Genomic DNA, 16,937 nt, shown 5'->3' with positions numbered 1-16,937 from the left:
TGTAGTCCCAGCTACTGGGGAGGCTGAGGCAGGAGAATTGCCTGAACCTGGGAAGCCGAGATTGCGCCATTGGACTCCTCCCTGAGAGACAGTGAGAAAAAGGGACTTAGTGATATTTGTTAATTGAATACATTCTCCTTGACATCGACCTCAATTTAGCCCCAGGGGGTGGTGTTTAATCTCTACAGTGGCAGTATTGACACTTGGGGCCAGAGGGAGTGTCCTGTGTACCGTCGGCAGCACCTCCAGCCTTTATCCACTAGATGTCAGTAGTGTTACTTCCCAGTTGTGACAACCAAAAACATGTCTCCAGATACTGCCAAATAGCAGAGCAAAGTCACCCCTAGTTGAGAGGCACTGGTCAAGAGCATGAACCTCAAGACCAAGGCAGGTGGATCACTTGAGGTCAGGAGTTCAAGACCAGCCTGGCTAACATGGTGAAACCCTCTCCACCAAAATTACAAACATTATCCTGGCATGGCATGGTGGTCGGTGCCTGTAATCCCAGCTACTGGGGAGGCTGAGGCAGGAGAATCGCTTGAACCAGGGAGGCAGAGGCTGCAGTGAGCCGAGATTATGCCACTGCACTCCAGCTTAGGAGACCAAGAGAGACTTCATTTCGAAAAGCGAAAAAAAAAAAAAAAGCTGGACGTGGTGGCTCATGCCTGTAATCCCAGCACTTTGGGAGGCCAAGGCCGGCGGATCACCTGAGGTCGGGAGTTTGAGACCAGCCTGCCCAACATAGAGAAACCCTGTGTCTACTAAAAATACAAAATTAGCCAGGTATGGTGGTGCATGACTGTAATCCCAGCTACTCCAGAGGCTGAGGCAGGAGAATCGCTTGAACCCAAGAGGCAGAGGCTGCAATGACCTGAGATTGTGCCATGGCACTCCAGCCTAGGAGATCGAGAGAGACTTTGTTTCAGAGTGAAGGAACGAATGCATGCATGCATGAACGTGAGCAGCCCCAGAGATACTTACAGCTGCACCAACAGTGTGTGGGTCCCTGCAGAGCACCTGGCCCGGTCTTCCCCGTCCGCGCTGTACGTGGCGCCATACAAGTGCAGCACCTGGGCGTTCCTGCAGTTCTTCAGGCAGAAGGAGGAGACCATGTGCTCCATCTTGGAGGTGATGTTGCTGACCACGATCACCTGGAAGTGGCTCAGGGCCTGCTGGATAAACTCCTCCTCCTGGATCTCGTACAAGCAGCTGAAGAACTCCAGGGAGCCCTGCTGCAGGGTGGAGCCGGCGCTCTGCGCTTTGCTCTGGATCCACTGCAACAGCTGCGTCTTGATGTGCGGCGAGACCTTCCAGCAGAGACTCTTCTCCAGGTGGCTCCTGGTCTCCTCGTTCAGCAGCCCGAACAGGAATCGGATGGTGAGCGCCAGGAAGCTCCTTTCAGAAAACGCGTACTCGGCCAAGACCCTGTTAATGTCCTGCTCTGGGCCTGTCCCACGCTCGCCCTCGTCCAGGAGGTAGTACATGGCTGCGAAGAATTCCTGGAAGCTCAGGTGGATGAAGCTGTAGTACCTCTCACAGTTGATGTCCTTCTGGAAGATGTTCATGTTGAGGAAGGCAGACACGTCCGCCCCGTGCAGGCCATGCCTCCGGAGGTCCTGCTCCTCAAACAGGATTTTCTGATTCCAGAGCCCATCTGCCGCCAGGGAGCACAACCCTCTCTGGTTGGGTGGGGGCTGGAAGTGCGGGGTCCCGGGCTTGGGTTGCATCAGACTCAGGAGGTAGAGCATGTACACCGCAGTGGTGGTCCTGGATGTCTGTCTCAGCAGCCCCCCACCCTCCAGCTGCTGCTGGAGGCAGGTGCAGACCACCCAGCACACCAGGGGCACGAAGCACATGGTGAAGAGAGGCTCGTTGTCCCTCACGTAGTTGAAGACGTGGCCCGCCTGCTCTGCATCGTGGAAATACTTGTAGAAGTACTCCTTTCTCTCTGCCTCTGAGAAGCCCAGGATCTCCACGTGCCTGGGGTGCTCCAGCAGACGGTGGAGCTTCTCCAACGCCGTGGGCCTCGTGGTGATGAGCAGAGAGAGCTCAGGGAGGAGCTTCTTCCGAATTAAGCTGCTCAGGAGCAGCTCCGGGGGCCGTCTCTCCTCCCAGCAGAGGCACCAGGGTCCCTGAGGATCGTGGAAAGACGGCTTGAGCTCATCGAAGCCGTCGATGATGAAAAGGAGACGCTCGGGAACGCGCACTAGCTCCCGCAGAGGCGCGCTGGGCTCCGGCCAGCAGCTGGAGATGAGGTCTCGCATGCTGCGTTCCGCGGCACTCTGGTTCAGCTCCCTGCAGTTGATGTAGAAGAGATAATCAAACCTGCCTTGGAAGAGCTTCCCGTCCGCCCAGTCCAGCATCACCTTGTGAGCCAGCATGGACTTGCCTATCCCCGCCGCCCCTTGCATGACCACGGTGCGCGGTGGCTCGGGGCGCTCCTCATCTGGCTCAAAGAGGGTCTCTATTTTGATGGGGCTGGTCTGGTGTCCCACGGTCCTCGCGTGTTCCCGGCCCGTGTCCAGAAGCTGCTGCTGGGCCCGCATGGGGTTTGAGTGCTCCTTCACCAGCAGGAGCCGGGTGTACCGGTGGCTGAGGTTGACACATTCCCCTAGGCGCGCATTGCGGTCTTCCATGAGCCGGAATTTCCTGCGGACGTAATCCCTGTAGGTTTCCTGGGGATCTAGGCGAGAGGAATGAGGGTTTCGTGGAATACTCATCAGCAACCTCTAATGAGTTCATGAGGAAAAGTGCTCCTCGTCTGGGTCAAAGGGGGCGTGTGCCTGTAGTCCCAGCTACTTGGGAGGCTGAGACGGGAGAATTGCTTGAATCCAGGAGGTGGAGGTTGCAGTGAACCAAGATCACTCCAGCCTGGGCAACAGAGCTAGACTCCTCAAAAAAAACCATGGCCTAGCACCCACTTGCTCAGCAATATCCTTGAGACAGTTTTCAAGAAGGAATCTGAGAACCTTAGTCCTTCTCTATAAAGATCTTCCCTTCTCACTCGGCATGGTGGCTCAGGCCTGTAATTCCAGCACTTTGGGAGGCCGAGGTGGGTGGATCACGAGACCAGCCTGGCCAAGATGGTGAAACCCTATCTCTACTAAAAATACAGAAATTAGCCAGGCATGGTGGCGAGTGCCTGTAATCCCAGCTACTCAGGAGACTGAAGGAGAGAATTGCTTGAACCCAGGAGGTGGAGGTTGCAGTGAGCTGATATCGCGCAACTGCGCTCCAGTCTGGGCGACACTGCAAGACTCCATCTCAAAAACAAACAAACAAAAAAAGATCTTCCCTTCTCGTGAGATGCTGAGGCTTAACATGGAAATGTTTACCTACAGTACTCTATGAAGTCTACTCAAAAGGCTGTCCGTGCACCAGCAGCATTACTGGGAAGCCGGTTGAAAATACAAAATCCTGGATCCTGCTCCTCACCTATTGAATTAGAGACTGCATTTTGTTTCTTTTTTTTTTCTTTCTTTTTTTTTTTTTAATTATTGCTGGGTGCAGTGGCTCACACCTGTAATCCCAGCACTTTGGGAGGCCAAGGTTAAGCAGATCACCTGAGGTCAGGAGTTTGAGACCAGCCTGTCCAACATGGCGAAACCCCATCTCTACTAAAAATATAAAAGTTGGGTGTGGTGGTGTGCTTCTGTAGTCCCAGCTAGTCGGAGACCGAGGCAGAAGAATCACTTGAACCCAGGAGGTGGAGGATGCAGTGAGCTGAGGTCGAGCCACTGCTTTCCAAGCCTGGGTGATAAGAGCAAAACTCCGTCCCAAAAAATAAAATTAGGCCAGGTGTGGTGGCTAACACCTGTAATCCCAACACTTTGGGAGCCGGGGTGGGCGGATCACCTGAGGTCGGGGGTGAAACCCATCTCTACTAAAAATACAAAATTAACCGGATGTGGTGGCGAGTGCCTGTAATCCCAGCTACTTGGGAAGCCGAGGCAGGAGAATTGCTTGAACTGAGAGGCGGAGGTTGCAGTGAGCTGAGATCAGCCCGCCACACTCCAGCCTAGGCGACAGCGTGAGACTCTGTTTCAAAAAAAACGTGTGTATATATATATATTAGCTGGGTATGGTGGCACAGGCCTGTAATCCTAGCTACTCGGGAGACTGAGGCAGGAGAATCACTTGAACCTGGGAGATGGCTGTTGTGGTGAGCCAAGATATTGTACATTGTACCACTACATTCCAGCCTGGGTGACAGAGCAAAGAAAAGAAGATGGATGAGATGTTTTATATATATATATATATATATAATATATAATATACATATACATATATATATATATATGTAACTGTTCTTAAATAGGGGTGACTGTGTCCCCCAGGGGACATTTGGACTAGTGGTTTGGGTATTAAAATGGAGAGAGTGCTACTGCCACCTGCTGGGTGGAGGCCAGAGGTGCTGCTCAACATCCTGCAAACCACAGGACAACCCCACAGCAAAGAACCCTCTGGCCCCAAAATGCCAATAGTGCCCACGTGGAGAAACCCTGGTCTAGATAAAAATGCATCCCTGGCTGGGCGCGGTGGCTCATGCCTATAATCCCAGCACTTTGGGAGGCCGAGGCGGGTGGATCATGAGGTCAAGAGATCGAGACCATCCTGGTCAATAAGGTGAAACCCCGTCTCTACTAAAAATACAAAAATTAGCTGGGCATAGTGGTGCACGCCTGTAATCCCAGCTACTCAGGAGGCCGAGGCAGGAGAATTGCTTGAACCCAGGAGGCGGAGGTTGCGGTGAGCCGAGATCGCACCATGGCACTCCAGTCTGGGTAACAACAGCAAAACTCCGTCTCAGAAAAAAAAAAAAAAAAATGCATCCCTTGGTATTTGGATGTCAGCAGAGGCCCATACCTGAGAGAAGCTTAAAAAAAGGAATCTGAGTTTGATACTAAGATTTTCAAAACGAGTACATGCACTCTTTTAATTGTAGAGGCATATACATAAAATTTACCATTTTTTTTGTGTGGGCATCTAGATGATGTCTTAAGAAATAAAATTTGCCATTTTTAACCTCTTTAAATAAGTGTAGTGTACAACTCTGGCATTAAGTTAGTTCACGATGCTGTGCAATCATCACCAATGTCTACTTTTTTTTTTTTGAGACAGAGTCTCATTCTGTTACCAGGCTGGAGTATAGTGGCACGATCTCAGCTCACCACAATCTCTGCCTCCCAGGTTCAAGTGATTCTCCTGCCTCAGCCTCCCGAGTAGCAAGACTACAAGCATGTGCCGCCATGCTGGTCTCAAACTCCTGACCTCATGATACACATGTCTTGGCCTCCCAATGTGCTGGAATTACAAGCGTGAGCCACCACACCCAGCCTCTTTTTTTTTTTTGAGACAGAGTTTTGCTCTTGTTGCTCAGGCTGGAGTGCAATGGTGCCATCTCGGCTCACTGCAATCTCTGCCTCTTGGGTTCAAGCGATTCTCCTGCCTCAGCCTCCCAAGTAGCTGGGATTACAGGCATGCACCACCATGCCCAGCTAACAGATCATCCCTTGTAATTGTTTTTTGTGTTTTTAGTAGAGAAAGCGTTTTAACCATGTTGGTCAGGCTGGTCTCGAACTCCTGACCTCAGGTGATCCACCCACCTCCCAAAGTGCTGGGATTACAGGCGTGAGCCACCATGCCTGGCCAAAACTGTCATTTCGATGGTGTCCTTAATCCACCCCAGGAATTCTGCAATCATGCATCTGTGCTTGGCCTAGGCTCCATTGGGTCATCAGCTCTGTGTAGATTAATATATGTAGGTACCTGGCTTGAGGCTCACCTTTCTTTGCAGTGGCAAGAGAGACTTCCAGAAGGCATGTTGACTGGTTCCCAAGTGAGGATGGGCCACCAGGTGGGGTATCTGAGAGAGAAATTGTGGAAGATCAGCTGGCACACATCTGGCTAGGAGCACTGTGTGGTATTAGCCTCAATCACATTAAAATGCCTCCATAACTCCCTACTCACCCATGTCCCGGAATGTTCAGTAGCCATTGCACAGGCCAAGTGTGGGGAACAGCTCACCCCTTGTTCCCTGTAGCCCACCCTCCTTCCTGGGTGCCCTTCATGGTCATTGGCACCTCCATCCATCCAATCAGTGGTTTTTTTTTTTTTTGGACAGTGAGTCTCACTCTGTCACCCAGGATGAAGCACAGAGGTGTGATCTTGGCTCACTGCAACCTCCACCTCCCCGGTTCAGTGATTGTTTTGCCCCAGCCTCCTGAGTAGCTGGGATTACAGGCGCACAGCTAATTTTTGTATTGGCTGGTCTCGGACTCCTGACCTCGTGATCCGCCCACCTTGGCCTCCCAAAGTGCTGGGGTAATAGGCGCGTCCGGCCTCAATCAATCTTTTTGATGTAAGTTCTGAGTCAGTCCAGACTCCCTCATCAGCTCTCGACCACGTCTCATCCATCTTTTCTTTGCTTTGCTCTGTCACCCAGGCTGGAATGTAGTGGTACAATGTACAATATCTTGGCTCACCACAACAGCCATCTCCCAGGTTCAAGTGATTCTCCTGCCTCAGTCTCCCGAGTAGCTAGGATTACAGGCCTGTGCCACCACACCCAGCTAATTTTTGTATTTTTAGTAGAGACAGGGTTTTACCATGTTGGCCAGGCTAGTCTTGAACCCCACCTTGGCCTCGTAAAGTGCTGAGATTATAGGCGTGAGCCACCATGCCTGGCCCATCATCCATTTAAAAATACACATACATTGGGCACGAACATCACCCAGCCATTGTTCTAGTCACTGGGTACATAGCAATAAATAAGACATGAGGTTCCTACTTCAGGGACCTTATATTCTAATGGTGCAGGGAGCTCAGCACATGAAAAATAAACACTTGGCTGGTGGTGGCTCATACCTGTAATCTCAGTACTTTGGGAGGTTGAGGCAGGCAGATCATGAGGTCAGCAGTTCACAACCAGCCTGACCAATATGATGAAACCCCGTCTCTACCACAAATACAAAAATGCTGGGCACAGTGGCTCACACCTGTAATCCCAGCACTTTGGGAGGTCAAGGCGGGTGAATCACCTGTCAGGAGTTCGAGACCAGACTGGCCAACGTGGTGAAACCCCATCTCTACTAAAAACACAAATATTAGCCGGGCATAGTGGCATGTTCCTGTAGTCCCAGCGATTGGAGTGCTCAGTGGGAGGTTTGCTTGAACCTGGCAGGCGGAGGTTGCAGTGAGCCGAGATTGTGCCACTGCACTCCAGCCTGGGTGACAATGAGACTCCATCTCAGAAAAAGAAAAAAAAAATTCTGGCCAGGCCTGGTGCCTCACACCTATAATCTCAGCACTTGGGGAAACTGAGGCAAGATTGCTTGAGTTCAGTAGTTCAAGGCCAGGGTGGGCAAGATGATGAGACCCCAACTCTCCCAAAAAAATTAGGCTGGGTGCAGTGGCCCACGCCTTTAATCCTAGCAGTTTGGGAGGCCAAAGTGGGCCAATCACTTGAGGCCAGGAGTTCGAGACCAGCCTGGTCAACATGGTGAAACCCTGTCTCTACTAAAGATAAAAAAATTAGCTGGGTGTCATGGTGCATGCCTATAATCCCAGCTACGTGGGAGGCTGAGGCGGGAGAATAGCTTGAACCCAAGATGGGGAGGTTGCAGTGAGCTGAGATTGTGCCTCTGCACTCCAGCCTGGGTGACGGAGTAAGACTCCATCTCAAAAAAAAAAAAAAAAAATACTGGTGGTGGTGGTGTACACCTGTAGTCCTAGCAGGAGGCCGAGGCAGGAGGATTGCTTGAGCCCAGGAATTCAAGGCTGTAGTCATGAGCTATGATCACAGCCCTGCACTCTAGCCTGGGCAACAGCAAGACTCCATCTCTTAAAAAGATTTTTTTTGCCGGGCGCGGTGGCTCAAGCCTGTAATCCCAGCACTTTGGGAGGCCAAGGCGGGTGGATCACGAGGTCAAGAGATCGAGACCATCCTGGTCAACATGGTGAAACCCCGTCTCTACTAATACAAAAAATTAGCTGGGCATGGTGGCGCGTGCCTGTAATCGCAGCTACTCAGGAGGCTGAGGCAGGAGAATTGCCTGAACCCAGGAGGCGGAGGTTGCGGTGAGCCGAGATCACGCCATTGCACTCCAGCCTGGGTAACAAGAACGAAACTCTGTCTCAAAAAAAAAAAAAAAAAAGATTTTTTTTTTTTTTTTTTTTTTTTTTTTTTAATAATACAGAGTCTCACTCTGTAACCCAGGCTGGAGTGCATTGGCTTGATCTTGGCTCACTGCAATCTCCACCTCCTGGGTCCCAGGTCAAGCAATTCTCCTGCCTCAGCCTCCCAAGTAGCTGGGATTACAGGCACGCGCCACCATGCCCAGCTAATTTTTGTATTTTTAGTAAAGACGGGGTTTCACCACGTTGGCCAGGTTGGTCTTGAACTCCTGACCTCAGCCTCTCAAAGTGTTGGGATTACAGGCATGAGCCACTGTACCCAACAGAAAAATATTTTTTATTTTTATTTTTTGGTAGAGATTAAGTCACAGTATGTTACCCAGGCTGGTCTGGAACTCCTGGCCTCAAGGATTCCTCTGACCTTGGCCTCTCAAAGTCTTGGAAATACATGTGTAAGCCATCGTGCCCAAGCCAAAAAAGGCTTTTGTCTGGATATATCATAAGTTTCTACATGTCAGTCCTTTCTTGGCATCTTTGGTCCTGAGAAGACCCCCAAAGTCCTAAGTGTGAGTGCTTATGCTCTCACCTGATACGCTCCCCGCCCAGTGGGAAAGGCTCCCCACCTGGCTAGTTCTTCTATCAGCTGACCAGCTGCACCCCGTCTGGTCCTCACTCTGACAAGTTTTCACCGCCCTGCTGATTGCTAGTCCATCAGATGATTCACGAAAGCAAAGCACGTCCTCTTGCCCGGGCCAGGAAGCACCCTCATTACTACACAGCCCACCTCCCACAGCCCTCTAGCTTCATGCTGTTCCCATCTGCAATTCCTGTGCCACCCTTCTGGCATACGAGACACCTTCCCTGTGAGTCTGTGCAACTAATAAACTGCTGTCTTTCATCTGCTCAGCGCTGGCTCTGGTATATTCAGTCATCTCACGCTATTTTATTATTTTTATTTAGAGACATAGTCTCACTCTGTCTCCCAGGCTGGAGTGCAGTGGCACGATCTCAGCTCACTAAAACCTCCACCTCTTGGGTTCAAGCAATTCTCCTGCCTCATGCTCCTGAGTATGTGAGATTTCAGGCCCCCATGACCATGCCTGGCTAAGTTTTGTATTTTTAGTAGAGACGGGGTTTCACCATGTTGGCCAGGCTGGTCTCGAACTTCTCACATCAGGCAATCTGCCCACCTTGGCCTCGCAGTGCTGGGAATACAGGGGTGAGCCACCACTCTGGGTCTAAGTTTTTTTTTAAAGGTAATCCTTGAAAATTGCAGCTGAGGCTGGGTGCGGTGGCTCACACCTGTAATCCCAGCACTTTGGGAGGCGGAGTCGGGCGGATCATGAGGTCAGGAGATCGAGACCAACCTGGCCAATGTGGTGAAACTCGGTCTTTACTAGAAAACTACAAAAATTAGCTGGGTGTGGTGGTACATGCCTGTAATCCCAGGTAGTCAGGAGGCTGAGGCAGAAGAATTGCTTGAACCCAGGAGGTGGAGATTGCAGTGAGCTGAGATCATGCCATTGCACTCCAGCCTGGGCAACGAGTGAAACTCCATCTCCAAAAAAGAAAATTGCAGCTGAGACAGGCCTCAGAGATGCTGTCCCTCAGCGTTTCCTAAACATGCTGTGAGAACCACCCACATCCAAATGCAGATTCCTGGTGCCCCAGACCTGCTGAATTCTGATGCCCTTGTTTTACAGATGGAGTCGGAAGCCCAGAGGAGTACATCAATTCTCTGGCATCACACAGACAGAAAGAGCAAAGCTTGGCCAGGCGCAGTGGCTCACACCTGTAATGCCAGCAGTTCGGGAGGCCGAGTCGGGCAGATCACAAGGTCAAGAGATTGAGGCCATCCTGGCCAACATGGTGAAACCCCACCTCTACTACAAATACAAAAATTAGCTGAGCATGGTGGCGTGTGCCTGTAGTCCCAGGAGGGAGGCTGAGGCAAGAGAATTGCTTGAACCCCGGAGGCAGAGGTTGCAGTGAGCCAAGATCACACCACTGCACTCCAGCCTGGGTGACAGGAGAAAAACTCCATCTCAAAAAAAAAAAAAAAAGTAAAGCTAGACATCTGTCTCCCTGGGAACACTGAGCTGCCTCTCAGTACAGTAAACAGATGCTGTCCAGAGAAGAATGCTCACCCACTCACCAAATTGTTATGCGCGAAGAGGGAAAGATGTGGGACTTTACTTTTTATTCTGTATTTGTACATTGTTTCCATTTCTTAAAATAACTATGCGACACCTATATTTAGATATGATTATACAAAATGACAAGTAAGTACATTGATACTCTTTTATTTATTTTTTTTTTTGAGAGACAGAGCCTTGCTTTGTTACCCAGGCTGGAGTGCAGTGACTCGATCTCGGCTCACCGCAACCTCCACCTCCTGAGTTCAAGCCATTCTCCTGCCTCAGCCTCCTGAGTAGCTGGGACTACAGGTGCCCGCCACCACGCCTGGCTAATTTTGTATGTTTAGTAGAGACAGGGTCTCACCATATTGGCCAAGCTGGTCTCGAACTCCTGACCTTGTGATCCACCGGCCTCAGCCTCCGCAAGTGCTGGGATTACAGGCGTGAGCCACCGTGCTGGGTGATACTTTTTTCTTACTTTGTTGCTGTTACCACTTCAATTTTCCTGTCTGTATCTAAGTGAAGAAGTGGCCCAGCCTCATACACCCCATGCACAGGCCACCTCCAAATTATCTAATAAAGACAAGGGAGAAAAAGTTGTACGAGATAAAATCTGAGGAGGACATAAGAGGCTTATCTGTTCCCGTCACACGGCACTGGCTGCAAAGAGCCTAGTGTTCAATTTCATCCAGGCACAGTGGCTCACGCCTGTAATCCCAGCACTTCGGGAGGCCAAGGAGGGGTGGATCACCTGAAGCCAGGAGTTCGAGACCACCCTGGCCAACATAGTGAAACCCCATCTCTACTAAAAATGTAAAAATTAGCCAGGCGTGGCAGAGCGTGCCTGTAATACCAGCTACCCTGGAGGACAATTCCTTGAACCCGGGAGATGGAGGTTGCAGTGAACCAAGATCATGTCATTTGCATTCCAGCCTGGGCAATAAGAGGAAAACTCCATCTCAAAAAATAAATAGATAAAATAAAAATACAAAAATTAGCTGGGTGTGGTGGTATACGTTTGTAATTCCAGTTCCTTGGGAAGCTGAGGCAGGAGAATCACCTGAACCCAGGAGGCAGAGGTTGTGGTGAGCTGAGATCACACCATTGCACTCCAGCCTGGGTGACAGAGCAATATTCTGTCTCAAAAAAAAAAACAAACAAACAACAAAACTACGAAGCTGCTTGACTTGTAATTTTGGTAGCTTGAAATTAGCCATGCTGAAATCATTTACACCCAGAAATTTTAAATGCTGGCCAGGCTCGGTGGCTTATGCCTGTAATCTCAGCACTTTGGGAGGCTGAGGCAGGTACATCACCTGAGGTCAGGAGTTGGAGACCAGCCTGGCCAACGTGGTGAAACCCCATCTCTATTAAAAATACAAAAATTAGCTGGGTGTGGTGATGCCCGCCTGTAATCTCAGCTACTGGGGAGGTTGAGGCAGGAGAATTGCTTGAACCTGGGAGAAGGAGGTTGCAGTGAGCCTAGATCTCACCATTGCACTCCAGCCTGGGTGACAAGAGCAAAACTTCATCTCAGAAAAAAAAAAAAAAAGGCAGGGTGCAATGGCTCACGCCTATAATCCCAGCACTTTGGGAGGCCGAGGTGAATGGATCACAAGGTCAGGAGTTTGAGATCAGCCTGGCCAATATGGTGAAACCCCGTCTCTTTAAAAAAAAAAAAAAGAAAAAGAAAGAAATGCTACCAACAAGTCCCTTTGCTTTTTCAGAGTCATTAAAGACTGTTTTTTTCAGAGATGTTTAACATTTCCCAGCACACAACTACCATCACATCTCATTAACCATGAGTCACTAAGCTTCGCAGAAGTGACTGTGTATAGCCAGTTATTGGCAGGGCTTGCTTATTCATTCTGCAAATGTTCATCAAGGTTTACTCTGTTCCTAGCCCTAGCCAGACACTGGAATCACAGAGCATCACACAGCGGAGTCAAGATTCTCCCTCTCTGCCTTTGAGGGGGTCCGTGTTTCAATAGAGAAAACAGGTGAGAAATGACAGTAAAAACCACAGCTCAAGCCAGGCACGGTGGCTCACCCCTCTAATCCCAGGACTTTGGGAGGCCGAGGCAGGCAGATCATTTGAGGTCAGTAGCTGGCCGACATGGTGAAATCCTGTCTCTACTAAAAATAGAAAAATTAGCCAGGCGTGGTGGCGCACGCCTGTAGTTCCAGCTACTTGGGAGGCAGAGGCTGGAGAATTGCTAGAACCCAGGAGGTGGAGGTTGCAGTGAGCTGAGATCGTGTCACTGCACTCCAGCCTGGTGACAGAGGGAGACTCTGTATAAAAAAAAGGGGGAAGGGTGCAGTGGGGATGTTGGGGAGGGATAACATTGGGAGAAATGCCTGATGTAGGTGATGGGGGTGGGGGATGGAGGCAGCGAATCACCATGGCATGTGTGTACCTATGCAACAATCCTGCAAGATCTGCACATGTACTCCAGAACTTAAAGTACAATAAAAAAAAAAAAAAGGAGGCTGGGCGCAGTGGCTCAAGCCTGTAATCCCTGCACTTTGGGAGGCCGAGGCGGGTGGATTACGAGGTCAAGAGATCGAGACCATCTTGGTCAACATGGTGAAACCCCGTCTCTACTAAAAATACAAAAAATTAGCTGGGCATGGTGGCGCTTGCCTGTAATCCCAGCTACTCAGGAGGCTGAGGCAGGAGAATTGCCTGAACCCAGGAGGCGGAGGTTGCAGTGAGCTGAGATCGCACCATTGCACTCCAGCCTGGGTAACAAGAGCAAAACTCTGTCTCAAAAAATAAATAAATAAATAAAATAAAATAAAAAAGGAGAGAAGGTAGTGCCTTCAAGGTTTCAGTAAGTAAATAAGTAATAGTTTTCCAGGCAAAGAAGATGGAGAAGGAGGAAGACAGCAGGAACAAAGACCACAGGGATGAAATTAGAATTCCGTACACAGACAGAAGAAAGAACAAAATCGTGTCCTCTGCAGGAACATGGATGCAGCTGGAGGCCATTATCCTAAGCAAACTCATGCAGGAATAGAACAGCAAAGACTGCATGTTCTCACCGATAAGTGGAAGTTGAACATTGGGTTCTCATGGACATAAAGACGGGAACGCTAGGCACTGGGGACTCATCGTCGGGGCAGGTTGGAAAACTCACTGCTGACTACTGTGTTCAAGTACCTGGGTGATAGGATCAGTCTTACCCCAAACCTCGGCATCACTCAGTATACCCAGGTAACACACCTGCACATGTGCCCCTTGAATCAGAAATAAAAGTTGAAATTAGTTGGGCACAGTGGCTCGCGCCTCTTATCCCAGCACTTAGGAGAACTGAGGCAGGAGGATCACCTGGGGTCAGGCATTTGAGACCATCCTGGCCAACATGGTGAAACCTCGTCTCTACTAAAAATACAAAAATTAGCCAGGTGTGGTGATGGGTGCCTGTAATCCCAGATACTCAGGAGGCTGAGGCAGGAGAATCACTTGAACCCGGGGGTTAGAGGTTGCAGTGAGCCGAGATCAGGCCACTGCACTCCGCCTGGGCGACAGAGCAAGACTCCATTAAAAAAAAAAGTTGAAATTCTATTTATGTATGTACGTATGTATGTATGTTATGTATGTATGTATCTGTCTGTCTATAAATTAGAATTCCAGGTCTCCCAGGCTCAGTGATTAGTATGAAAGAAAAGGGAATTGGTGGCCAGGCAGTGGTCATTCATGTCTGTGGTCCCAGCACTTTGGGAGGTGAAGGTAAAAACTCACTTGAGCCCAGGAGTTCAAGACCAGCCTGGGCAACGTGAGGATACCTCATCTCTTTTTAAAATATTTTTTGACATGGGGTCTCACTCTGTTGCCCAGGCTGGAGTACAGTGATGTGATCTCAGCTCACTGCAATCGCCACCTCCCAGGTTCAAGCGCTTCTCCTGCCTCAGCCTCCCGAGTAGCTGGGACTACAGGCGTGTGCCATCACACTTGGCTAATTTTTTTTTTTTTTTTGAGATGGAGTCTCACTCCCGTCACGCAGGCTGGAGTGCGGTGGCATGATCTCAGCTCACTGCAACCTCCACCTCCTGGGTTCAAGCAATTCTCCTCCCTCAGCCTCCCAAGTAGTTGGGATTACAGGTGTGCACCACCATGCCTGGCTAATTTTTGTATTTTTGATAGAGATGGGGTTTTGCCATGTTGGTCAGGCTATTTTTGAACTCCTGACCTCAGGTGATCCACCCGTCTCGGCCTCCCAAAGTACTAGGATTATAGATGTGAGCCACAGCGCCCGGCCTTTTTGCATTTTTAGTAGAGACGGGTTTCGCTGTGTTGACCAGGTTGGTCTCAAACTCCCGACCTCAGGTGACCTACCCGCCTTGGCCTCCCAAAGTGCTGGGATTATAGGCGTGAGCCACCATGCCTGGCCACCTCATCTCTTAAAATATATATATATTTTAAGTATATTAAAATATTTTTATATATAAAATATATACATATATATATATGTGTGTGTATATATATATATATATATTTGAGACAGGGTCTTGCTCTGTCATCCAGGCTGGGGTGCAGGGGCAGGATCATAGCTCACTGCAGCCTAGACCTTCTGCTCTCAAGTGATCCTCCCACTGCAACCTCCTGAGAAGCTGGGATCACAGGTAGGTCTCACCACGCCTGGCCAATTTTTTTTATTTTTTATAGAGACAGAGTCTCACTATGTTGTCCAGGCTGGTCTTGAACTCCCAACTGCAAGTGATCTGCCCTCTCCAGCCTCCCAAAGTGCTGGGATTACAGCTGTGAGCCACCGTGCCCGGCTGGGGTCCTAGCCTTGCCTGTCCCGCCACCTCCTTACCCCTCACCAGGTCCTCTCTCTGTCCTCTCTCCCACAGGTCCTTCCTGTTCATCCACTCAAAGATGCTGAGAGCCAGCCTCCAGGCCTCCGCTGTCCCGAAGTGGGTGATGAGCAGCTGGGCCATTTCCAGGGGACCCGCTGTCTCCATGCGTCCCCAGGGGATCCTGCCACCTTCTCCCAGCTCTGTCGCAGTCCCCAGGTAGAACTTGAACTTCTTCAGCTCCACAGCCTCGAGTTCTTCCAAGTAGGTGGACAGGCGACAGAGGCCGTCCCTGCCTGCGGTGCGTAGCATGGGGTTGCCGTGAGCCCCAGAGGAGAGGAGCTGGAGGCCGAGATGTTCCTAGGCATGGGACATGGGGCAACTCCAGCGCTTCTTCCACAGCATCATTTGCAGGGGAGGTTGTGCCAGTGGCTGGAGGATCAAGACAGGGAGGAGAGACCCCTTGCTGAAATACTGCTTCCTTACCTTTCCGTTCCCTCCTACCCTGCCCCGCTCACCAATGGGTGTTCTCGTTGAAGAAGAGGAAGTCGGGGAGCGGGGGGATGACGAAATCCTAGGTGCCACCAGGCTGATGAAAAAGGTTCTCACTTCTCTGTCTCTTCCCGGCAATCTGGACAAAACAGTTGCTCTCTTTCTGCCGTCCTCTTGTTTTCCTCGTTTCACGAGTGTGTGTGGTAGAGTGTATTATCAAAACTGTGACTGCGCCTCTTCCATGGAGAATTTTTTTTTTTTTTGAGATAAGAGTCTCACTCTGTGTCCCAGGCTGGAGGGTGGTGGCACAATCTCGGCTCACTGGAACCTTCGCCTCCCAGGTTCAAGCGATACTCCTGCCTCAGCCTCTCGCGTAGCTGGGATTACAGGCACCCACCACCATGCCCAGCTAACTTTTGTGGTTTTAGTAGAGATGGGGTTTCACCACGTTAGCCACGCTGGTCTCGAACTCATGACCTCAGGTGATCTGTCAGCCTCAGCCTCCCAAAGTGTTGGGATTACAGACGTGAGCCACCTCGCCTGGCTTTTTTTTTTTTTTTGAGACAGAGTCTCCCTCTGTCACCCAGGCTGGAGTTCAGCGGTGTGATATCAGCTCACTGTAACCTCTGCCTCCCAGGTTCAAGTGGTTCTCCCACCTCAGCCTCCCAGGTAGCTGGGACCACAGACATGTGCCACCATGCCCGGCTAAGTTTTTGTAGTTTTGGTAGAGACGAGGTTTCATCACGTTGCCCAGGCTGGTCTTGAACTCCTGAGCTCAAGCGATTCACCCACCTCAGCCTTCCAAAGTGCTGGGATGATAGGCGTGAGCCGCCGAGCCCAGTCCCAGGGAGAATTATTAAGGACCTTGCAAAGGTCTGCTATTTTTTCTTTTGTCTCAGTCACAAGAATGGCATGACAGGGACTCTGTGATAGGCAGAATAATAATCCCCAAAGATACTCATGTCCTGATCCCCAGAACCTGTGATATGTCAGCCTACATAGCAAAACGGACTTAGCAGGTGCAATCTCAGCACGCTGCAACTTCCGCCTCCCGGGTTCAAGCAATTCTCCTGCCTCAGCCTCCCGAATAGCTGGGATTACAGGTGCCTGTCACAGCGCCAGGCTAAGTTTTGTATTTTTAGTAGATGGGGATTACAGGTGTGAGCCACTGTGCCCAGCCAATATGGTATTTTTATAATCAGAAAATTTCATTTCTTGATTGAAAAATTTTTCAGGAAACGTTTTCAACTTTTCCAGAATTGGCTCTCATAAAATTGGCTTTTCTAAATCAATAAGAATTTTTTTTCTTTTTTTGAGACAGTCTCACTCTGTCACCCAGGCTGGAATGCAGTAGTACAATCTTGGCTCACT

The 16,937-nt window shown here is 50.1% G+C and overlaps 1 protein-coding gene across 5 annotated transcripts in view; it reads right to left on the bottom strand.

The window, feature by feature from the left end:
* NLRP12 (NLR family pyrin domain containing 12) overlaps positions 1-15,546 on the bottom strand; it is a 31,510-nt gene extending 15,964 nt beyond the window's left edge. For 4 of the 5 annotated variants that reach the window (XM_064380886.1, XM_064380888.1, XM_021666514.2 and 1 more), the window contains exons 1-3: positions 15,095-15,546; positions 5,786-5,866; positions 982-2,683 (exon numbers count right to left, since the gene is read on the bottom strand). In XM_064380886.1, coding sequence (XP_064236956.1) covers positions 982-2,683; positions 5,786-5,866; positions 15,095-15,386 — 2,075 coding nt within the window. In that variant the 5' untranslated portion in view covers positions 15,387-15,546. The remainder of the gene's footprint in view (positions 1-981; positions 2,684-5,785; positions 5,867-15,094) is intronic. The other variant, XM_064380887.1, reaches the window with a different exon arrangement.
* Positions 15,547-16,937: the final 1,391 nt, after the last annotated feature.

Source organism: Aotus nancymaae, unplaced genomic scaffold, assembly GCF_030222135.1.
Source record: "Aotus nancymaae isolate 86718 unplaced genomic scaffold, 86718_ANA_hifiasm-v0.15.2.pri h1tg000028l, whole genome shotgun sequence".
NCBI classification, from domain to species: domain Eukaryota; kingdom Metazoa; phylum Chordata; class Mammalia; order Primates; family Aotidae; genus Aotus; species Aotus nancymaae.
Note: the sequence above shows the minus strand (reverse complement) of the source record. Positions and strands in the feature narration are given on the sequence as shown.